This window comes from Mesocricetus auratus, unplaced genomic scaffold (genome assembly GCF_017639785.1).
Source record: "Mesocricetus auratus isolate SY011 unplaced genomic scaffold, BCM_Maur_2.0 Super-Scaffold_100008, whole genome shotgun sequence".
Lineage (NCBI taxonomy): Eukaryota > Metazoa > Chordata > Mammalia > Rodentia > Cricetidae > Mesocricetus > Mesocricetus auratus.
Genome location: NW_024429192.1, coordinates 30,862,575 through 30,889,720, shown reverse-complemented (window position 1 = coordinate 30,889,720; position 27,146 = coordinate 30,862,575). Strand labels below are relative to the sequence as shown.

Below are 27,146 nucleotides of genomic sequence, written 5' to 3'. Positions count from 1 at the left end.
GATTACTAAAATGCAATGGTGGGATATCTATATGGGATTCTTTGTTGACTTATTAGCAACAATCAGAAGTCCTGTCTCTAACTCAAACTCTTCTATCTAGTTTAAATAATAAATGATTATACGATTCTTTTTTCCTATTTGTCTTTTTTTTCTAATAGCATTTGATGTTTTGGATTTTCTTTTCTTTTTTATTCATCATTTTTAAAACTTATTTTATATGCCAACCACAGTTTCTCTCCCTCCTCTACTCCCATTCCCTTCCCCACCTCCCTTCTTACCCCTACCCTCCTCATTCTCCATTTAGGTGGAGTAAGGCCTCCCATGGGAATCAACAAGGCATGGCATATCAAGTTGAGACAGGACCAAGCTCTTCCCCCTTGCATCATGACTGAACAAAGAATCCTACCATAGGGAATAGGTTCCAAAGAGTCAGCTCATGCTGACAGGTCCTGGTTGGCTGGAGAGACAACTCAGTGGTTAAGAGCACTGGCTGCTCTTCCAGAGGTCCTGAGTTCAATTCTCAGCTACCACATGGTGAATCTGGTGCCCTCTTCTGGCATGCAAGTATACAAGTAGAGAGCACTCATATATTAAAATATGTAAAATATAAGCAAATAATTTTTATTTGTCTTTGTTTTAGAAACATTTTTGTTACCTGGCTGGGGATCTTCACACTGATACCCACTAACATATTCTAAGAGCAGGCACTCAGTCAACACCTGGCACCTGTAAGATTTTCCTTCCTGATGAATTCGGGATATTTTTGTCTATGGAGATCTTGGGTGACACAGTAGCATAGTTCTTATGATCAAAAGCACACACTATTCCAATCATGTCTCACATGCATTTGGTGTGTTACAGGAAGTGCTCAGGGTAGCCGCTGTGGTTCTGCATGGTCACAATATTTAGTCAGCTCCTGTGGCTCATAGTCCTGTCCTGAGGCAAGGCAGAGCCACACTGCCTCTTTCCAATGATTGCATGAATGTTTACTTATGTCTGTTTTTTCTTTTGGTTTTTCAAGACAGAGTTTCTCTGTATTGTTTTGGAGCCTGCCCTGGAACTTGCTCAGTACACCAGACTGGTCTCGAACTCACAGAGATCCACCTGCCTCTGCCTCCCGAGTGCTGGGATTAAAGACATGCACCACCAACGCCTGGCTTTACTTATGTCTTTACTCACCAAAAGCTATTCTGTGGAGTAGTCTTGTAAGTGATCCTTTTCTGGAATAGGTCAAATCACAGGGAACGTATGCCCTTTGCTAGATAAACCAAGTATGCCGTTGGAACATCTTTTACTAATCACTCATGGATTCAGTAAGTACACACACACACACACACACAATATTACTCTTACATTTAGAGTATATAAAAGGTTCCAGGAAGCGTAATATCTGTACACATGCATTAATTCTAACACCTAAAGTTGCCATCAAAACACTACCATCAATAAAAGATTGCCAAAGTATCGATTCATGCAGAAAAGACTCCTAGAATAATCAAGAAATTGTAATAACCAAATTTTTAAAATACATATGGAACCAGAGACAATCCATGAACAATTTAATGGTTCCCTTTTAAATCATTTTTTGAAGTTGTCTTAAATATTGGAATTTTTTTTCTTTCAGTATAGTACTGTTTGCCAGTACAAGGTGCGTGTGTTGGGGGACACACTGAACCTTCTGAGGAGTGTCTCTTTGTTTAGATTTTCAGCTGAATTTGATTTTCGGACATATGATTCCGAGGGCATCATACTGTATGCAGAATCTCTTGACCACTCAAATTGGCTCCTGATTGCACTTCGTGATGGAAAGATTGAAGTTCAGTTTAAGAACGAGTTTTCAACCCAAATCACAACCGGAGGCAATGTTATTAACAATGGTGTATGGAATATGGTATGTTTGGATTTCAGAATTATCTCTTTATTTTGATGCACTTTTTGTAAAATTATACTCAGATTGTCAAACCACATCATGTTGGTCACCCAATGTAGCATGAAATACATTCTGTGCACTGTTGGTCCCAGTAGCAATTTGAGAAACTGTTCTGTCTACTTACTTTAACTGCTCTGTTGTCAAATTTTCTCTCTGTTTAGTAGCTATTTTGGGGTGAATATTGGGTCTCCCCTCTAGGTCAGGACTCATTAGCAGTCATAAATTAATATGAAGATATCCCTGACCAAACATAACCACACTTAGTTGTCATGAGGTTTTTTTTTTGTTGTTGTTGTTGTTGCTGTTTTGTCACTTATTTTGTCTGATCCCAATTCTGGCATTGTAACTCATTGAACAGCTATTTATTGAACCCTGCATTTGCTATTCCTTATTCTACCAGGTAGGCTACAATGATGAGTAAAGCAGTCATTGCTCACACGAAGCTTACATGCTCACACTGAATGTCAAATTGCGGATAAATTAGATTACATGCTCATTGATGCTATGAAGACAACGGAAAGCAAGACAAGGCATGACACTGAGTATGTGTACATCCAGTGAGCATGTGATATTGAAGAGGTGAACTTGACAAGGTTACATCTGAGCAGAGGCTTGAGAGAGCAAGTCATGAAAAATGTGGACGAGATTATAGAGGGATTCTGTGCAATGTGAACAGCAAGTTCGAAGTCTCATAGGGAATGATGTTTGTGTGTTTGACGAATAGCACAAAAATGAGTGTAGATGCCTTGGACTGGGAGAGAAGAGTTAAAAAATGAGGTCAGAATTGAAGTCTAGATAAAGGCCTTTGAGGACCATAGTGAAGACTCAGATGTTATGCTGTGTGGGAAGTCCCTGGATAGTTTTGAGAAGTGACAGAATGTAATTTACATTTTAAAGAATAGTTCTGATTAAAACCTGATGGCATTTTGGAAACCAGTCAATAGAGAATAGGGCAGGGATTTCAAGACCTTTGCAGTAACCCATAACTGGGTTGTAGCTTTGGTTGGGGTGTTCATAGGGGTATGAAAAAGTGAACACATTCTCAGGACATTTTTTATGTTAAGTCTCTCTTCAAACTTATGTTAGTGTTTTTTAATTGGTATCCACTTTAGTAATGTGAACCCACAGATATAAGCAGTGTATAACAAGTGAGGCCAGCTTCTGCCTGTAAATTTTTGCTTATAGGGGTCTCATGTGTAGATACATGAATTAGACGCATGTGTCTTGAATTAAAGTCAAACTGTTTTTAAAACAGAAATGCAAAATTACATTTGAAAATATAGACATGGTTCATACACTTCAAAAATCAAATGTTGCTTATTTCAGAGATGCATGACAGGTAAAGATTCAAGTGACTTGTAATTCATTCCCAAGAAATCAATACTTGTCAAAGAGAATGGGAGGAATTGTACATGTTACTGTGTTTACATGCTATTGCTTGCTTTCTGTTATTGATTAGTAAGCTTTTGCCTCATGAGTGTAGCAGTCCTACGTGAAGCAATTGTGTAGGATGACTTTTCAGTCATGCTTACTGTCACTTTGAACTATTTTTAAAACCAAAATTTCTTTCAACATTCTTTGATTTTTAAGGACTAATTGGATTTGAAAAAAAATACAGCATGTATGTGCTGCAATGAATGTTGGGTATTGCTGATTTTTTGTAACTAACATTATAAATTTACTACTTTATTGATTCTGTATATATAATACATTGGTTGCAAAATAAAAGTACTTAAGGTTTTCTTCAGGTAAAAAGACTCACTTTCCTTTTTGAAACTTTACTTTATGGCGTTGTAGAGGTTTGGAAGAAAATGGTCTCCAAAGGGAGTGGCGAGATATTAGGAGGTGGGGCCTTGTTGGGAGAAGTGTGTTACTGTTGGGGCAGGCTTTGAGGTCTCTTTTGCTCAAGCTTCACTCAATGTAACAGATAGTGCACTTCATGTTGACTTCTGACCGAGGTGTAACCAGCACTATGTCTGCCTACAAGCTGCCATACTGCCCACCAGGATGATAATGGACTAAACCTCTGAAACTGTAGGCTGCCACCTCAATTAAATGTTTTACCTTTATAAGAGTTGCCGTGGTCATGGTGTCTTTCTATAGCAATAGAAACCCTAAGATAGGCATAAAGGGGTTAAAGGTATAGATTATAATTGAATGTTAAAATGTTAGTGTTTTTAAACTTTAAGATGTACTTTTGAGATCAAGTTCTATCTCCTTAAAATGGGTTTTAATCACAGTTATGCTCCAAATAGGTTTGAACAAATTAAAATTTTATTAAATTGATGATATAGAATTAATGGAACAATATGATTTTTCAATCAACTATCTCAAATACCCATACACTGATGTTTGCTTTGTATTTTTAATTGTAGGTATCTGTGGAAGAATTAGACGACAGTGTTAGCATTAAAATAGCTAAAGAAGCTGTGATGAATATAAATAAACTTGGGAACCTTTTTAAACCTGCAGATGGATTTCTGGACACCAAAATATACTTTGCAGGATTACCTCGGATAGTGGAAAGTGCACTCATTAAACCGGTAATGACTCAGCTTGTGCCGTTCATCTTGGGTGAATTCCTTTGTCTGTAATACGTTTAAAGATGTGTTTTCATGACACTCCATAGAAGTAATTTTGCTAAATATACCAAGTGTGATCATTTGTACTGAGCATAGGAAAATGACTTGAAATAATTGAAATTATAGTAAGGAAATAAGAAAATGACCATTGTGGTTTTGTGTTCATTTAAATTGAAGTGTTGTTCATTAAGCAGTAGGTTTGTAAGTTCTCAAGTTGTTAGCTCATTGTTCACACTGTGATATTCTACACTCAGTCATTAAGTATACAAAATATACATTTATTCCTAAAATCATATATGAATCCAAAGTCTTTCTTAGTTTTATTTTAAGACAAAAATTTGTAAGCTAAGGGTAACACAGAGGGTTAATGGAACATATTATAAAAATGTTAGTTACAACAGATGAATACAATGTTCTGAATGCAATGTTTGTCATATAACTACTGAGTAGAGTTGAAGAAGGCAGCCATTGTCTTTGAAGAGTTTACAAAATGTCACTTGATCAGCACTCAGGAGGCAGAGGCAGGTGAGTCACGGAGTTCGAGGTCAACCTGGTCTACAGAGTAAGTTCCAGAATGACCAGGGCTCCACAGAGAAACCCCAGCTTGAAAAACCAAAAAATTCAAAACCCAAAACAAAACCAAAAAGAAAGAAAGAAAGAAAAAGAAGTCACCTGAATTCATGGCTGTGATAGAAGATCTGGTTGATCTAACTTAAATATTTACTACTTCATATCTGCCTACCTTTCTCTCCTCACAACTCAAAGTCCCTTTAACTTCTAATAGATTTCTATGTGATATTAAATTATATTAGTTAAACCATGCCAAAACAAATATTCCAAATTTTTGAAATTGATGGATTACAGTACTCTAATGGTAAAGTAAATTATTCAAGAAGAATCAACCAGAATGGCCACCATGTACTTTGAAGTTGGCTGGATGCTTTTGTGAGGCCAAAAGAGTGCAAGCCTCTTGTTCCTGAAGAGGAGTAGCATCGGCATTGTCAGATAAACCTACACTGTAAATGCACACCAAGAATGGCAGCAGCTTAGAGGCCAGGGACATCTTGGAATCATAGGGAGGGTTTACCACTGAATCTTGCTTACATGGGAGAAGCAGGTGGGACCTCAGGATGTAAATACCATTAGAACCCCACTGGGAGCCTTCAGTCGTACAGTTTCATTCTATTGAAAAGCACAATCAGCCAGAAAGAAAAATTAGATTTAATTAAATGTATTTTAATAAACTATCAAAGAGCGGGGTTTCCATCCAAATGCAACCTATATTGAGAATCAATTGAAGCTATTTATATTTCCTACTCTTTGATTTATATCTTATTGTGCTAGATTAACCCTCGTCTGGATGGATGTATACGAGGCTGGAACTTGATGAAACAAGGAGCTTTAGGTGCAAAGGAAATTATTCAAGGAAAGCAAAATAAGCATTGCTTCCTCACGGTGGAGAAGGGCTCCTATTACCCTGGCTCTGGAATTGCTCAGTTCAACATAGATTATAGTAAGTGATTTATGTTGTATTTCTCTTTTCTCACTACTCACTAAATACATCCACTGACAAACTGCAATGATTTATTCTGTTAACATCATGGAGTGAGTAGCTGTTATGTTAGGCATTATCTTATTTGTGTGGTCAAATACTTAAAATCTTTTTCAGATATTTTATAAAAAATATACTGATTGGCAATTATGCTTATTATTATTTAAATTTGGCTGGCATATAGCCTAGGTAACTGGAGGTATATTCAATTGAACAGTTTTTAAAATTCAATGTTTTTGCAGTCTGTTTAGAGTTCACTAATTAATTCATAGAAAGCTTGGTTTTGATTTCTATCATTTCTGTTGATCTGTTATTACATTTCTGTCTCTGCTGAGGTTATTTTGTACATGCTATGCTGTGTAACTTCTCCCAAGTCTTCAGTATATTCATAATACTAATTTTAAGTTACAGCATCTGTGGTTGATGTGAGCGTGGTCATATTTTTTCTTTACTATAGATTGTTAAGTTGAATACCTTCCCACATGTCAGCAGTCATGACTTGCTGTGGCCTAGGCAGGTTCTGGGGTCCAGCAATAGTAGACAGTAGTCTGGATGCTGAGGGGTAGAGACGCTGCTTTTTTGTCAGGGTATCTCCTTGAGATGGGTGGAAGATGAGCATCATTTAGCCAGGTAGCAGCCCTTGGAACAAAGAGATAGTACATCGATGTAGAAAAGATTCTTGTCTGTAGTTCCCATTCAGGTCCCCTTGTGCAAATTAAGGAATTCAAACTTATATACTATATCTGAACCTGCCTAGCCAGTGTTCAGTCTCCATGGTGGGCAGATCACTGATAATCTTTAACTTAGGTTAAGGCAGGTACTCAGGAAGCTGACCCCGTTAGACACCTTTGCTCTGCCTGCATAGAAATCAAGGGTGGACAATGAAAGTTCCAGTCCTGATCCTTGCCAGCTGTACATCCTTTAGTGTTTGACAGTAATAAACGGTGGCAGTGGGAAGGCCACAGGAGCAAGGTAGCAACCCTTTAGTGTTACAAATCTTTTGTAGGCTTTCAGAACTAGGACCCTTAGTTCTGTAATCACAGTCGCAGAAGTAGAAATTCCACAACACTTCCCAGCAGCTGGTGTTATAGTTCCTGGCTCTGGGGTATCTGAGACCCCTTGGCCCTAAAGGCTTGACATCTGTTATAACTCTTCTAGTAATGCTGGCCTGCAGAGCCTCTTCTCTGGCTGTGTGCAGCTTTCTAACCTTCGTCCTCAGTTCTCCAACCTCGCTCTGCTTCTGCCACTGCCTGTCCCTGCCCTGGTTTACTCTCTTATCTGTTCAGCTGCTTCTTCTCCAACTGTCTGCTCTTCTAGCCGCAGTAGGAGGAGCCTTCCCACCAAATAGCCTGTTCTTAGCCACAGTGGGAGCCTTCCCACCAATTACGGTGTTGTCTCTTTAGAGCTGGCCTTATAAGAGCCTCTGCTAGGCTACCAGGGTCAGTGTCCCTGCTCTGGTCTAAGTGGAAATCATTATAGGGTCATCTAGAGTTCAGTGAGTGCTGTGACGGCAAAACAGCCTTGGCTGAGAGGCCGAACCTTCCAGAGCTGAGCAATTAGCTTCAGTTGTTGTGTAATTATCTCATAGTGTCTCTGGAGTGTTTTAAATGACTGGTGCTGGCATAAGGTTAGTAAGATTAATCTGGCTGGCTACTGGAGTGACAGACCTTTTGTTCCAAGGCAGGAAAGGCAGGAAAGGAGAGCTCACTAGCCTCCAACTAGAGGTCAAATTGTCCATCCTCCAATATCTTGATTATTTACAGGGAGATGAGCATTGGGAGGAATATTTCCAATAAGAACTCTAATTATTTTTACTATTAATAATGATTTTAATTGAGTTTTCTTGGTATTAACCTTGTAGGTTTTAGACAAACTATATTCCAAGTACAGTTTGAACAGTACCTTAACCCTGCTGATGCTCTGGGGTGGAGGTGTGGGGAGATAGTCTCTTCCTAGGTTTCATCCCTGGTTCATCTGTTGGAATAGGGAGTGTTTACAGTTGTCATAATTGTAATCTGGGCATGTCTGTGAGCTCTGGCTTCTAGCTCATGTCTTTGTTTAGCTACAGTGACAAAGCAAAAGAACAATGATCCCTGAGGACCCCTTCCCAGAAACTGGTTTGTTAAAGGACATTTTCCAGAAAAGGAAATTAAAATAAGTTACATTGGAGCTAAAAATTACTTTCTCAAGTTATTTTGTAGATGATTTGAAAATGACTTACTTCATAAAGAACATTAAATGTTATAATATAACTTCCACACATGTTAATATTCATTTTAGTATGAATTCAATATTCTTTGCTTAATTTACGTCACACTAAATTCATATATTCTTTCTGTGTAAGAGTTATAATGAAAACCCACAGAATCAGCTGACCAGAGCTAGTGAGAGATCACTGACTCAGGTCTGACAAATGGGAAATCTGCAGAAGACTGAACTAGACTCCCTTAACATAGGTGACAGTGGTGTGACTGGGATAATATATGAGGTCATGGGCAGTGGGTTCAAGGTCTAACTCTAATGCACAAACTGACTTAGTGGAGCCCTTTCTGTTTGGAGAGATACCTTGCACAGACTAGAAACAGGGCTGGGGGTTGGAGAGGTGCCTTGTTTGTGCCTCAACTAGATGATGGAACAGACTTAGTAGACTTCCTAGGGGCCTTACTCTCTCCATGGAGCAGATGGGAGGATGGGGAAGTGGGGTGAGGAGGAGAGAAGGGAGGGTAACTGGGATTAGAATGTAAAAAATAAATTAATAAAAATGTGTAAAAAATAAAGTTGACATGAACCAAAAAGAAAAAGAAAAAAATTATGATGGGATGTGTAGTCTCATTATATGGAGCTAAACAGAAGAACGTTCAGCCAAATGAAAAACATTTCTTTATTCATTTTTACCCTTTCAAAGACTCCAAGTGCTTTATAGAATTTGTTATATATCACTTCACAGTAAATGAGGAAGACTTCAACTAATGTTTAAAAGTACTCAGTATTAAGTAATTTATGAACCTTAACGAGTGACTATGTTCTGAAAAATGTGTCTGTCGTGGTTTCATTTTCAAAAGCATCTTAGAGGAGAAAGGGATTTATTTTAGTTTACAGTGCCAGGTCATACTGGGGAAGTTGCAGTGTCAGGAGCTTGAAATAGCTAGTCACATCCATATTCAAGACTAGAGAGAAAAGAATGCATGCATGCTCATTTGCTTGTTTGTTTACCCTCAGCCCAACTTTTCCACTCTTATGCAGCTTAGGATCATCTGCCTAGGGAATGCTGCCACCTGTAGTGAGCTGGTTCTTCCTGCATCAGTTGACTTACATGGGATAACCCCCACACACATCCCCACAGGCCAATTCAATGTAGACAACCCTCATTAAGAATTTTCTCCCAGTTAATTCTACGTTATGTCCAGTTCATGATAAAAGCTAACTATCACTGTGTCACTGGACAATTTCATCATTTGATAAACATTACAGAATAGACTTATGTAAAGTAAGCCGACTATAACTTCACCAGGAGACATAATCTTAGGAGAACATTGTCAAAAATGTCACCATCATTGACCTGACTATAATTACAAGTGCATGACTATACTTTGAAAACATATGTGAATATTTATTGTCTGGTATGTAAAACAAGGTGATAATAGAGACACATACCTCCTATTGCCAGCCCTCCACTTTGGTAGATAACTAGGTTAGTAATTTAAAAGATGGCAAGTATTAAAAGAAGACTATCACAAAGCAAGAGTCTCCAACCCAATTTAAAAATTGACTGTGGAGTTCACAGTATCTCTCTTCTAGCAGACTATCTACCTCTCCCTGTGCATGTATAGAACATATTTTTCCTTCCCATTGCTATAGAATGAGTAATGATGGGGAGTTGATGGCTTTTGTATCAATGTTTTATATCAGGAAGAATATAGTCAATTCGTTGAACTTCCTTCTAAATGTGAACTGTAAGGTCTAAACATTCTGAGGTCTGAACATTGGTGAATTTGCATAAGAGGAGTAGTTGTTACAAGAGTAAACAGGGGAGTTAGAGTGTTCCTTAGTACTGTAATCTTACATTTTCCTCTTAGAAGAATGGGAATGTGGAGACTCCCCCTGCATTTGGTGATGTATGTCATCCAGAAAAGGCATTCAAATCTTGAGTGCTTCACAGAGTCTCTTTGAATCTTAATCAGATTATAATAATTGATGATTAGTATTTTCTCTACTGTAATTACAATGATTATTTTCTGTCTCACTTTATCATTTTAAATAGACAATGTAACCAATGCAGACGGCTGGCAAATAAATGTGACCTTGAATATTCGTCCATCCACTGGCACTGGAATTATGCTTGCCTTGGTTTCTGGAGACAAAGTGCCTTTTGCCTTGTCCTTGGTGGGCTCCAGCTCTGAAAATTCGCAGGTAACCTTATTCCCAATCTTAGATGAACCTCTCTTTTGTTTGTCTCTTTTTTTCCTGCCTTGTTGACTGATTTCCAAGGTCTGGAAGGAGAAGATACTGGGGTACTGAGAAACCTTTGTGTCTGGAGCTATGACTTGGTAGACTCATGTATGGGCTGCCATGGGTGTAAGACTCACATTCAGGATGCTTGGAGACATCACAGAGTGTAAATTAATCTACCCATATTCAGAATCTGTGATATATTATGGGAACTTGACTGTATATCTATATACAAAATAGGTTGTGATAACAGGGCAATCTCAGCTGCTTAGTATACTGTTATAGTTGTCTGTTCTCTCTTGCAATTAATCTTTTACCCCATGAGTAAGTAAATCAGGAAAAGAAGAGAAAATGGGAACTTCCTCCCTTGGCTTCTTTCTGAGGACTCCAGTTTGGAATGAAGAACAGGAATTTATCAGGAGATCCTTGCTATTCCAGTTTCTAGTAGTGCTAAAAGCTAATTCCTCCTCCCAGGGTCTACACTGTACATTACAACAAGTTTTTCCAAACAGCTTGTTTATGCCAAGATTGGATTTTTGTTTGCACTGTAATAAACGAAAGATTAGCTTCATCTTGGAAATAGAGTGCAATTTGAAGTGAGTTTCTGTTGAGTAACCCACCTGCACTCCCTCTCTCCTTATGTAGCCCTTGCTGGCTTAGAATTCACTATGTAGACCAGGCTGGTCACAAATTCACAGAATTCAACTTGTTTCTGCCTCCTGAGTGCTGGAATTAAAAGAATGCACCAAAATGCCCGACTTTGTCTTCTCTTTTAATGAATTAGGGATGTGAATATTTGTCAAATTAAAGACTTCCTCAAGTAATCCAGAGTTGGGAGGTATAGATTTTTCACTCACAATACACGTCTCAACCTGAGTGACAATTGCAGACTACACTTACTATCTGGGAAGCATCATAACATCTGTCACCATTTGGTTTTATTTTCTCTGCCTTACTTTTTACATTTCCTCCTTACCACCTGTAAGTTGGCAGCAGAGGTCACCCTCAGCAAGTTGAAAGCTTTGGAAATTCCATCAAAATAAAACACCCCCTTTTTGAGACTCTTCAGCTACCGAATGTACCTGTTGCTCACGATGCAGGTCTCTTCCTCAAGCCTCTTCCCCCACACTCTTCTTGGGCAGTGTGATTACTTGGAAGGCCCAGAACAGCTTTTCTGCTTTGATGGGCACTAAAGGACTCTTGAGTTTTCCCCAACACAAAGTGCACCATTCCCTTTTCATATGTAACTTTTGCAATTAGCGAGACTTGTAAACATAAATATTACTGAGGCACACCAAGTAAGTTTCGTGTATTTGATGACACACTTCAGCTGATTTAACTGAGTTTTCAGAGGCCAGTATACATTTTTATTTTAATTAAACCTCGAACCAGTTTGAAAATCTATTGTTAAAATTAGTAAGCAATTTTATGTTTAAATGTAGAGTCTCTATCATTTTTTCAGCCATTCTTAAGTGGTTTTACCCCAGTGTTTGTTTATCTGAAGTCTTTGTTCTGTCTTCTAGGATTTTGTGGTATTTGTTGAAAATTCCGTGGTGGCTAGAATAGAGGCCATAACTCTGTGTTCTGACCAGCAATCCCAACTGAAATGTAACGTTAACAAACATGGCCTGGAACTGTGGAGCCCACTTAAGAAAGACGTCGTCTACTCTAAAGATCTTCAAGAGCAACTAGCAATCTTGGACAAAGCGATGAAAGGAACTGTGGCCACTTACCTGGGTGGCATTCCAGGTATTTCCTCACTTTTTCTTTGGTTCTAAAAGCATGTTTTAAATCAAATGTCTTTTGGGGATTTTTTTTGTTTCTTTGTATTGAGATAGGATCTCTTTATATAGGTCTGGCTTTTCTGAAATTCACAATGTAGATCAGGCTGGCCTTGAACTAAAAGATCCACTTACCCTTGCATCCTGAAGGCTGAGATTAAGGCATACACTATCATTGATAATATCTTAAACATAGACTTTTAGTAACAAAGCATTGAAAGAAGACAAGATTTCCAATATCCTTTATACTTGGTTTGGAGTCCTACACTAACATTTTATTGGTGTCTGTATTTTTAATGGTAAAGCAAGACTAATTGATTTTTGCTGAGTTTGGTGATCTATACCAGAAAGAATGTGTCATTTCATTTCATTCTCATGATAATATTGTAGCCTCAATACTTATTCAACTTATTCCCCACGTATCCATCAATTAAGAACATCTGTGCAGGGGAGTGGGGCAGCTGGAAGGAGTGGAGGGGGAAGTGCTATTGGGATGTGTTATATGAGAGGATAATAACAATAATAATAATAATAATAATAATATAGAACCCCATATACCCAGATAAGAGGAAAGCAATGGCTTCTGTAATAGGGGCCTTTATAATTTATTTGAGGAGGCATTAAACAACTCATTAAGGAGATATAAAAATAATTAAAATTGTCATAAATTCTATGAAGAAAAATTACAAATCAAATTTAGAACATGAAAATAAGGACCTGACTTGGTTGTGGGAGGCAGGAAGCATCTCTTTGAATAACAGACTAAAATATAAATTTGATGTTTAAAGGGTTAAGTGAATTTTACTAGGTTCCAGGAGTGGGTACTGCCGTGTATGTAGGTAGAATGGTCAGTGTATGAGCACAGGAGAATATGGAAGTATGGCTAAGGCATCTTTACCCAAGAGGTGGTGCAGGATGAGTCTATAAAATGACTAAGTGGGTGACTTATAGACTTAGCTTAGGGTTTTGTTGTAGAAGACCTGGGTGCCATTTCACAATTTAAGACAAAGGGAGAGGCGTATAAATATTCCAATTTCAAAATATAGTTCTGGATGAACAAATAGAGGATCTGGGGGAGCAAATGTGAATATAGTTCACTTGAGTTCAGAGGCTATGGAATAGCCTGAGGACACAGTAATAATAGTGCAATAATTACACTACATCCACCAGCTGATAATAGTCTGGACACCATATTAGGTCCTCAAATGTATCAATCATTTTAATGTTCAGAAGAGTGATGTGGAAACTATTATCTTCACTTGGCAATAAGGAAGCTGCTGGACTAAAGTGGTAGCATCCATGATTGCATAATTGCATGCAGTGAATCCAGTTAAGATATATAAATAAAATCAGAATTTCATGATTACAAGACAGGGAGGTAAAGGGATAACTCTTAGGCATCTGATATTAATAATTTAACATTAGGATTGCATTTTCAGAATGGGGAAAATTGGAGGAAACTCGGGTCTTTGTTTAACTTAATATTGTATCTATGGTATTGGCATCATCATTTTCTAAAAATCTTTTAAAGCCAAACAATGTTTATTTTAACTTTGGAGAAGATATATTTTAAAATACGCAAAATTTTCTTTATCCAGAATAAGGTTTCAGTTTATTTATATTTGTGTGCTTTGAGTTTTCTTTTAAAACTTTACTTATTTTATATTCTAATTACAGTTTCCCCTTCCACCTATAACTTAAATTAACCTGCTTTTATTAATCTACATTCTGCCACATAGGTTGGCTACCTCTATTCTGTACCATATGTCCAACCTCTTCAACATCACCTCCATGCCTAGTTTTCTTCCCTTCTTCCCTTCTCTACCTGGCAACTCCATCTAACGTCTTCCTGCCTAGCTATTGGCCATCAGCTCTTTATTAAGCCAATGAGAAGGTGCCTTAGCCAGAGATACATCTTTGTGTGTACACAAACACCAAAAAGTTCCTCTCTGATATTTTGGGGAATGGAAGGAAATGGGTTCCAAAAGTTATAGGCAGAAAAGGGACATTGAGTTCAAGTCATCAGCTTGCTTAGTTATTAGGCAGCATAACTGCAGTTAAATTGAATGAACCAATGAACTCTGTATTAAGACTTACTCACAAATTAGTTTAATGCAATTTTAATAAATCAAGCAAATAAAGAATTCATTGAAAATACATAAAAATACAAAATTTACAATAACATTAAATGTCATTGATTTTAAAGAAAAAGTGAGAAAAGAATGAGAGGAGACTAAAATTAACTATGAAATTAAAAATAAACTATGAAATGAATAGATTGTTTACATATAAATTAATCATGTTTAAATTCATTTCATGAATGAAAATTGAGGAAATTGAAGATTTTTTAAAGAACTAATTTCTGTTCATAATTAGTATATAGTTATATATATATCCTGGGGTAAATTGGTGTCATCTTCAGTGATGGCACTGTGGTTAAAATAATGCATAATCAGTGATGTCAGCCAGACTCGAAGAGGATTCTTAAAAGATGCAGTTAGTTCATAAGTAGGGTTTTTATCATTGTGTTGCAAACCTGAAGGCAGAAATATTGAAGTGTCTATTTTTGTCATAATGTGTTTTGAGAAGAAAGATCAAGAGCTAATGAATGCACACTGTGAATTCAAATCCATGATGGAGAAATGCCAAATGAGAGGAAGGAGGTGAGTGTCTTGGACTCCAGTTCTTAGGAAACCAAGGATGCTCCATGAGCATTGAGGACACACTTGGTAATGAAATGAAAGCGCAGCAAAGCCCAGCGGTACTAATGACCTTAAATGACTCACTGAGGAACAATTCAAAATGCTATTTTGTAGGACAGTATTATCACATAAAAGTCAGTCTTTTATTATGACTTGCTTTTATGATCAGCCAGAAACTATTTCTTGGGAAATATAAAAATCTGTTTTTGTTCCAAAAGTTATAAAAAGTCATGTTTGTCATGACATTTAAAAAGGATTTCTAAGACACCACATTTTAGAGTAAGAGATGATCTAATGGCACTGAAAATGTCGCTCAAATTTCAAGAGAAACGTGTGTATTAGTTTGTTGTAAATGTGGAATATCATAAACTTCTGTTTTTTGTGTACACACTGTCCTTCAGTTTGGGTAGAAATAATTGTGTTTATGAAATCAGAATTCATGATATGCTGAACTCCATGCCCAGCATAACAAGTATTTGCCAAATGGAATCACATTAATAATTTTTTTCTGTAGGATTAGAATTTCTTGGGAATTGTGAAGTCTGGGTAATTCTTCTAACTGTAAACAAGTAAGATGCTGAAGTACTAGACTAATCGTCAGACATTGCTTTGACAGATCTTTCCTTCAGTGCCACACCTGTGAATGCCTTTTACAGTGGCTGCATGGAAGTGAACATCAACGGTGTGCAGTTGGATCTGGATGAAGCCGTTTCCAAACATAATGACATCAGAGCTCACTCATGTCCTTCAGTTAGGAAAATCCAGAAGAATGTCTAAAGTCTGTTTTCTGTGCTTATCATGCCCCTTTCCTTGTAATTATGCTCATGTCCTGTCACCAGCTGGCAGGCATCACTTGTGATGTGCAATGTTTGAAATGATGTGGTACTTTGTCCTTCAGATTTTTGTTATATAAACCACATTTTTAAAAAGTCTTCTATTGCAGTCTAGAAATTAAATAATGAAACATACGAAAATATTAAATTTCAATCTATTTGCTATAAACGACACTGCTTTAGTTTGTTATTTTAAAAGTTAAGATTTCACCATCATTGCAGTAGTATTTAAATATATATACATATATATATGTATATATACATACATACATACATATATATATATATATGTTGGTCACAAAGCAAGTCAGCTAAACCCAGACAAAAACATGTGTGACTAAATGCTAACAGTTGCAGATAGACACTGTATTTTTGTTGCTGCTCCCCGCCCCATCACCATGTAGGCAGCAGAGCTGATAGCACACTGAATGTGAATAGGAAGTTTGGAAGCTTTACCCCAAAGTAGTTCCCTGGAGTGGGGAGAGGCTAGCTCAGGCTCCGTCTTTCTTTTACCTGGCTTTGCACTTGAGCCAACACCTTCTGTGAATTAGAGAACAAGGGAGAGCAAGGGCAGATTGTCCTGAGAGGAGCAGCAGCACTTGAAGGTTGCCTGGAAGGCATCGATTTCTAGGGGAGATGCCAGGTTAAACTGTAAGGGGTGTGAACCCCCGGTGGACGCGTTTCTCAAACTGGCCACACGGGGTCTGAATGAGAAAGGCAGCAGCCCTTAGTGGTGGGGAGGAGAGCGAACACATGGAGAAATTCATAGTTGTCCTTCACCCTGGGTTTGCATCACTGTAGCTGGCTTGAATGTGGTTGTTGAATTTAACATGCGATGAGGAGTAGAGTAGATTTTTTTTGCAAAAGGATAATGACAAGAGGGATGCTGGAAATAGTTTCGTTCTGACTGTGTAATGAAAGAAATATGGAGGTAAGGTTGTCAAGTATTTGCAGGTGGCAGGCTGGTGTGTTTTTCCTGAATCGATCATTTCAGGTGTGTATCAGACATCTTGTTGCCGTCGGAGATATGAAATTTTGTTTTACTGTAGATATTTTATATCACATGAAAAATAATAAAGTGATATGTATTTTTAAAGTATATGAACAGTATCCTTATTTGAATGACTCGCAGCATAAAATTACGTTCGAAACATCTAAGTCTTCAAGTAGCATAGTAGAACTCCAGCTGAAAGACTGGCAAGTTTGAAGTATTTGGTGAATGCTTCAATTGGTTGTAGAGTGGAGCTCAGAAAGGAAAGACGAGCAACAGTGACACGTACCAAGTGCCTTGTGCCTGCCAGACATTGTAGATCACTTATGGGATGTAAGCTTTCTTCCGCTGCACTGTGTACAACAGGTGGTGCTGTTGTGCCCAAATTCTGAACCCCAAAGTCACCACGAGGCCCATTTCCATGCAAAAGCAAAGAGACTTTTATTAAAGTTGTTTAATGAGCTAACCCCATTAGCTTGGGCCCTCCATCCCGCCACCATGGCGAATGGCTGGAGAAAGACCCCCCCAAGCAACCTCGAGGCAGGTATCTTAAAGGGCAGTGTAAGGGAAGTGTCTAGGGGTGTGAAACAGTCTCAGGATTGGTGTGCTTCCAGGTTTGGGTGACCCATCCTGTGTTGATTGGTCAACTGGTTGTTATGTCCCATAGGCCCTCCCAGGGCGGTTGCTATGTTCTGCACGTCACTGTTGTGCACTTGTCCGTAAAGCACACCCAGAGCCATAAAGCACAGTCCCGCCAGCTAACTTCTGATTGGTTCCTTGCCACAAGGAGGGCATCTGACCTTAGTGACCAGGACAGGAGCCGCCAGGCCATGCAAGCACATGTTAGCCTGTAATGGCTGCTAAAATGGGGGACGGGTCACTACAGTGTGTGATAGCAAGGGACCACTGATTGTGTTGGTATAAAAAGAAGGGACTGGGACGTGGCTCAGTGGGTAAAGTGCTTGCTGTCCAATCAAGAAGACCAAGTGAGTTAGCACTCACAGAATACTGGGTGTGGTGTCTTCAACCACAGCATTGGTTGGGAGAGGCAGAAACAGGTAGATTCCAGGGGCTCACCGGCAGCCAATCCAGCAGAAACTAGCTTCAGGTTCATTAAGATACAGTATCTTAAGAAATTAAGACGGAGAGGAATGGAGAAAGATAATCTATGTCTCCACATTTGTATGCCACCACCCCCACATACACATTCAACACAAAGGATGAAAGTAGTATGATCAAAGTACATTATGTGTATGCATGGAATGTCATAATGAAACACAGAATTATCCATAATTAATTAAAATATGCCAAAAACGAAGACACAAGAAAGACAGAGAGATATGAGAAGGGAAAATAAATGAGTTTTCATTTTGGAAATTCTGTACTTCTCATTTAATAATGCTATATACTAGGGCAGCCAAAGGGATCAATTTCAAATTTTATATCAGAAGGAAAAACTTTCCTAATAAAGTGATATCTACAGGAGATCAAAAAATTTGCAAATCTCATATATTTTGTAATACATTATTACTTGCCTAGAGAGGAAGGGTCAGACTTTTAGTTAGAATATTTGATTTGGTTGTGGATTTTAATATTTGCTATGAAATAGGCATGTCTATTAGTAGAGGTAGAAGGAGTGAAGAACTAAATTCAACTGGACAGGAAATGATACTTATCAGTGCTTGATAAATAGCTCTCAGGTTTCCAGTCCCTGCAGGTTGTCCTAGGAAATCAAATCAATGTGCCTTCTGTTCAGTGCTCTCATAACAGGGTCCTTCACTTCTTAACAAGACTGCGTGGATGACCTTTCACATAGGTTACCTGTTACAGCAATTTTCACACTTCCAGAGACCTTGTCTTTGAAAAATGGATCTTCTGTGGAAGTATTTGTGTATAGCTACTCTGGATTTGTGTTTTCAGAGTATAAGGGTGCGGTGAACTTATCTGGGCCAGTATTCTGTGAGGTTTTTGATATGTATTATTATAAGCAAGATAATGTAAAAAGACTTAACTGAGCTATGCAAATTCCATCATAAATTGAACTTTGAGCTAGAAAATGTCCTAGAAAAGCAGTAGAGGAAATGTCTTACTCCTGCTTGGGTGTATTTAGTCTAGAGGAGCTGATTTATACATAAATAATTCAAATGTTAGTCTGAGTTTGGTAAGGTCTATATAGAGAAATAAACCTCTGTAGGGGATTATAAGGAGGGAGGCATGAGTTCCCAATGGAAGCTTAGTGAGCTGTTGACTGAATGAGGACACGTGGATTTCTATTACTTTCCTCTATATCCAAGTCCTGTCTTTCTATGTATCTCCTTTTGTGTTCTCACCCAGGTATCTTATTCCATCAGGTTCGTGAAAACCCTCCTTTTCATAGATTAAAAGACATAGATAGTTAATCCCTACTTTTACGGAGTTCACCACTGAACTTGTAGGCCTCAATCCAGGCTATTTGTTAGTTTCTCAAGACCAGAAAATTCACTTGGAAAACCAGAGTTATGAACTGCAAGCCTAAACTTCATCTTTTTCTATGTATTGCTCCTCTCCTTACATCCAGAATCCTGTGTACATGTGTGAAAGTACACAGAAGGATAGATGGGAATGTAAATAATAGTAAAAGCTTAGTTAGAAAGGAGGGTAGAGGAGAATTGTTGGTATTGCTGATGGTGGTGGTGGTGTGTTGGTGGTGGTACTCGTGATGCTGGTGTTTGTGTGTGTTGCATGTAAATACAGGTGGGAAGTCAAAGATGAAGAAGGAAAGCATTAGAAAGAACAAGGAAGACATGAAAACTGATTCATTGAGAGACTTATAAAATAAAGAATAAAGAATGGGAGAGAAGAAAGAAGTGATATAAAAGATAACATGAAAAATGCATAGTCGGGACAGAAAACAAATAGGAAAATATACAAAATGTTTGCTTTTATGTAAATCCTTAAATGAAAGTAGATAGTGACAAATTGAGAGCCATCAAGGGAAAAATGGTTGGAAAGAGATGATAAAGAAGTAGGGTTATGAAGTAGCTAGAAAAGTTAAAAAAAAGTAATACAAGAAAATGAGAGAGAGAGAGAGAGAGAGAGAGAGAGAGAGAGAGAGAGGTACAGACATAAACAGAGATGACCAAAAAAGACCAGATGAGCATAACAGATGAAAGTAAATATCAGGGAGAGGGAATAAAAGGTGATGAGACAATCGAAAGGAGGAGATACAGAAAGAGCAAATATAAATGGAGAGAAAGAATACCAGAAGAAAGATAAGAGAGGGGTAGATGAAGATGAAAAGAGACGCAGGGGTCTGCAATTCCTAGCATAAGCCAAACCCACAAAATTAGAAATAAAAGTGAGATGTTGCCACATCCCTTTAGTTGTTTTCCTTAACTCCTACTTGAACTTTACTAGGAAAATTTCTCTAGTCATTGGCCTAAAGTTAAGTCCTTACAATTAGAGCTGGGAAGTTGCGGTGCACACCTTTAATCCCAGAACTCAGGAGGCAGAGACAGGGCGATCTCTGGGAGTTTGAGGTCAGTCTGGTTTATAGAGAGAGTTCCAGAATAGCCAGGGCTGTTACACAGAGAAACCATGTTTTAAAATAAAACAAAACAAAAGTTAGCCCTGTAGTTCAGTCCTTTATAGAAGTTCACTCTTTCTCACCAGTAATCACTTTGCTTTAAAACCAAGCTCTCTGGAGGTTTTCCAGTGACAGTTGTTATGTATTCTTGCATGCTTTCCCTGACCAGGATTTTTAGTTATTCTGTAGCTCTTACCAATATTCTTTGGTCCATCTGTCTTAATTTATTTACCTTGTGTTTATTAACTTTATCTGTGTGTTTGAGGTAGGATATTGTTATGTAGCCCATACTGGTCTTGAACTTGCTATTCTCTCAAATATCAGGATTATAAACATGTGTCATAATGCCCAATTGGCTTTATATATTTTTCATGCCAAGAGGGTAACCATCTCTACTGTTATTTAAATTCTTCCCAAATCAAGCCTCCTTTCTCCTTTGTACCATTCTCCTTTGTAGCACTTAACAGTATTTGTACATAATGTATTCAGTACTGTTATTTTACAGTGGCTTTCTCTATAGGTTATATTTTTTAATGAAAGGATGAACATTCTATGCATGCCAGTAAATAGCATTTAAAAAGCAGCAAATGTTTTTTGAATAAAATGTAAATTCCATTACATATGTATTCTTGCTTACTTCGGCACCAGCTAGATTAAAAAACACTTCAATATGGGGAAATGTATTCCATTACTCTTTTGGGATCTCTATTTCTAGACTATCTCTTTGCCTACTGAAATATTCGTGACTTCATGGGAAACCTCAGCTCATCAGAATTATCAGGTACAAATGGAAATCAGAGGAAGAACAAGGAACAAAGTGAAAAGGAATGAGATGTGAATTTTTTAATTTGCTATTTTTAGCTTGCTGAGATGAACTGCCATGAATTTCATTACCACTTCTTCTAGAAGACTGTCTTAATAACAGAATCTTTTTGAGTATTTACAGCAGCACATTGCCTGGAGAAAAGTGGAAACATGGATGTTATCTATGCTTATGTTCTGTCTTCAAAGAAGGAAGAATGAGTTACCTCTGCTTAAGATCATAACCAAGTGATTTAGGGGAAAATGCATTGGACTCTAAAGAGATATTACCTAGTGAGGATGATATTGACATGCACACATACATCACATTTTTTTCTTTTCATTCTTGGAATTTTGGATGTTGGGCAAAACAGATGACTCATATTACTGCAGAACATCCCACACCCACAAATCATGCCAGAGCTGTCTCAAAGGGAATCCTCAACTCATGTCAACCTGAATGCGTCATTATTTTCAAATGTCCTTACAGAAGGAGTGTTTCATCATGACTGACAACCCTGAGAATAACTGAAGTGAACTCTACTCAGTACCAAAGGAAAATAAGCACAATTATTTATATTTAACAGACCTATTTTTATTCCCCCAGCTTAAAACTACGGTTTATCTCCATATGTTTATACATTTTATATTTTTGCCTGTAGTCCTGCTTTTTATCCCTGTCTGCCTTTAAAAATGAACTCATATTTCAACCTTATTTTTGTTTCATGCCAATAAAGTCAAACAGAACCAAAACACATGCTCTTATTCTTTGAAGATCTCTACATTTTTTTCCGTTTCTGTCATCTCACTCTAACCTTGACTGAATAATTCAGCCTCTTGCTTTTTCTCATGATACTTTTTTTTTGGTAAAATTCATATAAAATATTGATATTTTAAGGTAATTCTATAGTGCTCAGTATACTTACAATGTATTCACCAATTCATTTTCTTTGCTCTAATTCATCCCCTGGTAGTGTTCTCCAGATAGGATTATCTATCTATCTATCTATCTATCTATCTATCTATCTATCTATCTATCTCTCTATCATCTATGTATTCATCTACCTACCTACATAAATACAGATACAGTTAGATGGATAGATCAGAGATGATTTATCATGGGCATTGACCCAAAAAAAGTAGAATGCCAATTTTTTTCTATGATATACTGAAGAAAAAAACCTAGAAAGTAAGAAAATCCAGGAGTGAAATTAGGTTGTAGTCCCCCCCTGAGAACAGAGAGTCCCTTCATGTCCCTGGAGGTCACAGAACTTGGAGCTCTGATGTCAAGGGTAAAAGGCAGGTCAAGCTGAGGCATCCTTTCTTTGCCTTTTGTCCATCCTGTTTGGGCCCTTGTTGTGCTGCCTACTCTGGTGGAGGTGGACTTTAAATCCACCTTTGTTGATTGAAATGCTGAGCCTCCACAAATACTCTCACAGAGGCACCAGAAACAATGTTTTACTCCATTTTAGAAGTGACAGAAATTTTTTTCTGGCAGTTGGCATATCCAGTTACTGTCAAGGGAAGGGGCTGTCTGGTCTCAAGGTGGTACCTTGAATACTATGTCCTTTCCTGGTGGATGAGACTGGGAGAAAAGGCCAAAGGGGTGGGGGTTGACGTCTTTTACACTATGGCCTGGAGAGTACCCCCATCTATGCTGCATTTTCAGTTGGATTGCCCTTACTCAGATAAGCACAGTTTCTGTGAGTTCCTGAGTGGGAGCCATATCAAGTAAAGACTCTAGCATTTCATAGCACTCCTCCCTGATATGAGGCTCTCACATTCCTTCTGCCTCCTCTTCTGTGATGGTCTCTGAGCCTTTCTGATGGGAGAGGAGAAGGCCAAGGAAGATGCTCTATTAGGGGCTTAATGCTTAGTCTCAGTCTTAGCACTTTGACCAGCTATGCATCTCACCCTTGACTGCTGCCACTGCAAAAAGAAGGTTCTTTGAACCACAATTAGCAGCAGCTCAAGTCTAAGGGTATAAACATAAGGACTTAGACGGCACTGTAACAGTCTGACTGTTTAGCAAAGCAATAATAGTGGGCTCTACCCTTGGGCTTTGACCAATATTACAGCATAAAATTCCCTACTACAGAGCAGGCCTCAAGTTCATTGAGAAATTAGTTATCCCATAACAATCAGGTCACTATTGCACGAGTGAGCACATCTTGTCTGCCGGTTTAGTATTGTAGCCTGCACCATCCAGTGCTGGGTAAAACAACTGATATCTTTTCTCTCTGGCAGCTTGCATGCTAGCAATATCTAGCACTATACAATCTAGGCATCAGGGAACAATTTTCCTGGTTGATTTGAGATTGATTTCTCTATGCCTTGCAATCAAAGTGTGAGATGTCTTCAGCAAAGGGTCTTATTCTTAGTTATGATGAATAACCAAGGGCAATAGCAATAACCTGTGTTGTGTTGGGGACCAATGAGGCATCCCTGACTGATAACTTGTAGGAAGGTATCCTGTGCCTTGCCCTAGAATTTGTGTTAATTAACCTGCCTTCTTGGAGCAGCTTTGTCCATACAGGCAGAAAAACTCTGGCCAATTTTTTCAGTTATATTTTAAAATTAGCTTGATACATAGTGGGTTTCTATAAGGAATATTCATGCTTACTTTGTTCTGGATAACTTACCCAGTACTCTGTTGTCCAGCATCCATCACCCCTATTCATATTCAGTATATTTACTCCCTTCTCACACTCAAAAGATCATCAATGAGAGCTTCACTTTCTTCCCTTTGTAAGGTTCTGCCTTTTAATCCTGCAACACCGATGAGTAAGTCTGAGTATGTTAAGTTGGGGAGACCATTTAGAATAAACCCTGTGTGGTGTGAGATATTTGATTACACTGTGTAAAGGTATGTCATGCTGATTGGTTCAATAGAAAACTGGATAGAAAGCTGGCCCATAGCTGGATTTCTAGGAACAGAGGATACTGGGAAGATGAAGGGAGGAGAGGCCAGGGATGCAGGTAAGGGTTAATACAAGCTATTTAAGAGCTCTAAAAACAAGCTTTCCTAATTAATAATAAGTCTCCAGGTCGTGACTGGGGCGTCGACTGGAGGGACAGAGAAAGACTGCTGCACCTGTGTTGTTGGCCATTCTCTAGCTTATGGATCTTGTAGGAGGCACAGCAGCTGTAAATTGCCAAGTGTTTCCTGGCCTCTGCTTTTGTTGGCTGAGATGCTTCCGAAGGCTCGATAGCTCCATCAAAGAAGTTGGTGGGAGTGGCCTTCAAAACAGAAAGAATAAACTCCTACTAGTTTAGGTAATCGAGTTTGTGCTAATTCATGACAGTACCCCCAACAAAGGAGAATACAGCCCACACCCTTTCATTACAAAGGCAGCAAATAAGAACATTTTCTTTCAAATTGGACACGTTTAAAATTTTTTGTTGTTTCCATTTCTACATGTAATTCCATTTTGCATTTTGTATCACTCAATAAATATCAGAGTACTCTTGTAAGCATGTAACAAATACCTCCTCTCTGCTTAAAGCATCTTAGGTGAGTTTCTGTACACGAAGCCTCCATTCTCCCCTTTCCTTAAGCAACAGATGTGTCTACGAGGCTGACCATTGCTTCTTCCTTGGATGACCCAGAGTGAGACCTTGGAACACACATCACATCCTCCATAAGGACTGTAGACTCAGGATACTTTCATTTACAGAAAGTGCTCAGGTCGATCATCTACATCTAACCCTGCCACAAAACTCATGGTGAATAAATTAAAAATTTCTGTAATTTAGTAGCCTGGTTTTAATTGTGTCCTTACCACCCTTCATTATGAAGTCCTGTTGACTAAAATTTGTCTGCTCAGGAATTTGTTTTGTTTTCCACAATAAGCATGCATGACAAAACTAATAGTGCTTATTTCATCTTTTTTATAAATCCTTGCTTATGCTTTAGGAAGTCACCATAGTCATTGAAATCTGCAGAAATAGAGGAACTTTATGAACAAAGATTTTATGTTTAGGTTTATGTTCACGAAGATTTTATATCTGCTGAAAATCTGTCTGTTATCTAATAAACAATGATTGTTACTCAATAGAGAAAAGAAAGGAAAAAAAGTGAGATGGGACTTTAGCCTTTGGAACTGATTCACTTTTCAGATTTTAGATTATAAACCAATCTGATAAAATAGCATTTTGTGGCACTATATAAAGGTAATAAAGTTGAAATAACTATCCTTCTCTCGTCATGTTCCATAAAATGCAAATTGTATCATTTCATTTACTACCTTTTAGGATGAGAGAAGGCAGTAATGGTAAAAACTGTATACAGTTTACTACATTTCCAAAATGTTTTATCTTTAGGAAAATAAATTTTAAGCTTTCATAAGTCAAAAATGTCTTCACTGAAATCCATAATCATTCCATTATCAAACTGAGTTTTTGATGTCTGTTCTTTGACCATAGAAGAAAAAATTTGACTTGTGAGATTTAAATCCATTTAAATAAGTTTATTATGACCAGGACTTGTGAAAGTACAAGTCTGAGGGAATTTAAAACCTTTGGCTGAAGGAATCTGGGCAAACATTTATGTGCTTTTGGGATGACAATCAGATAATCTAGGTAATCAAAGTACAGTGCTGAGCAGTTAGAATCTCCAATTAATATTGTTTCCTTTGGCCCACTGCTGACACAGGCTTTTACACTTTTCCATTCATGAATCAGATTCTGGGTTAGAGAATACACGCCTCCTGGTTATCGGGCAACGCATTGGTTGAAATTGTGATTTTGAAAGAGATTTTTTTTAGGACTAATGCAGCTTTGACCCATTGAGAGACTTATTTTAGTGTCAGCCTCTACTGGTCCCCCTGACCTCCACTAACTCCACCTCTTGCCATCCAGTCCTCTCAGTTTCTGTTCAGAAACAGGCCTCGCATGGGTGTCAACAAAGCATGGCATATCAAGTTGAGGAAGGACTAAGCTCTTCCCTTTGTATTAAGGCTGTGCAGGGCAACCCAAAACAGGTTTTTTGTTTTGTTTTTAATGGGACTGGTAGAACCATGCTTGGCTACCACTAGGTGGCAGTACATGAATGTCCTATGAGTGAAAGTGCCCTGTGTGTTTCAGAATGTAACAATGTAAATTATGCACTTAAAACATGAATGCATTCAAATACACTTCTCCTAGTTTACAGAATATATTTTATATTAAAATATTGTGAATTTGTGCCCATCATATTGAGAATTGCTCCACCGAAGAGTGATAAAAGCAGGTATGTGTTAAAGACATTAGTCTGGATTTCTTTTTAGAGGAGAGCATAATCACACATTTACATTCAGTAGAAGGAAACTGCATTAACTCTTCAGTTGCTGAAAACTCTTGTAAAGTTCATTATTTTCATTCTGCAAGATGTGTTTCTATTACAGAATTAATTCAGTAATCCTATAAAGGTAACACACTGAATTATAACTCTGTAACGATATACTTAATAAAATACTGAAGTTTCAGGACAGGTAGAAAACAGCATTATTTTTTAAAGGGTAAACTTTGAAGTCAATGTATCACCCAAATGGGAACAAAATCAATAGTTAGGAACATAAATATTTTAAAACATAAATGAGTAAACAGAAAGTAAATAAGACACGTTTCATTATTTATATGAGTGTTAACTCTCATTATATTTGTCATTAAAGTACAGGCACAAAAAAGGAAATCATCCCATTTATTCATACATTTTAAAAGACATTTTATTTCCATTGCTATATTCTCAAGCACTTTATTACCTGTGTATAGTTTAAGAAATATTTTAGTTTATGCAGCATACAATAGGCAAACTCATAGACCCTGGATTCATTTAATTGGGCAGTGTTTCTGACAGTTCGTTGGTTTCTGTAGGATGGTAGGAATTCAGATTTTCACTTTCTATCTCTGTGCAGTCATTTTCTCTTCCTCATTGGTTTTGTTTATTTTAAACATACCTGAACAGTATCGTTTCTCGTTCG

The 27,146-nt window shown here is 37.8% G+C and overlaps 1 protein-coding gene across 1 annotated transcript in view; it reads left to right on the top strand.

Annotated features, from left to right (window-relative positions):
• Window positions 1–16,928, top strand: part of Pros1 (protein S) — a 63,919-nt gene extending 46,991 nt beyond the window's left edge. The window contains exons 10-15 of the mRNA XM_040750607.1: window positions 1,702–1,891; window positions 4,306–4,473; window positions 5,857–6,025; window positions 10,326–10,474; window positions 12,037–12,262; window positions 15,613–16,928. Coding sequence (XP_040606541.1) covers window positions 1,702–1,891; window positions 4,306–4,473; window positions 5,857–6,025; window positions 10,326–10,474; window positions 12,037–12,262; window positions 15,613–15,773 — 1,063 coding nt within the window. The 3' untranslated portion in view covers window positions 15,774–16,928. The remainder of the gene's footprint in view (window positions 1–1,701; window positions 1,892–4,305; window positions 4,474–5,856; window positions 6,026–10,325; window positions 10,475–12,036; window positions 12,263–15,612) is intronic.
• The last annotated feature ends 10,218 nt before the right edge of the window (window positions 16,929–27,146 follow it).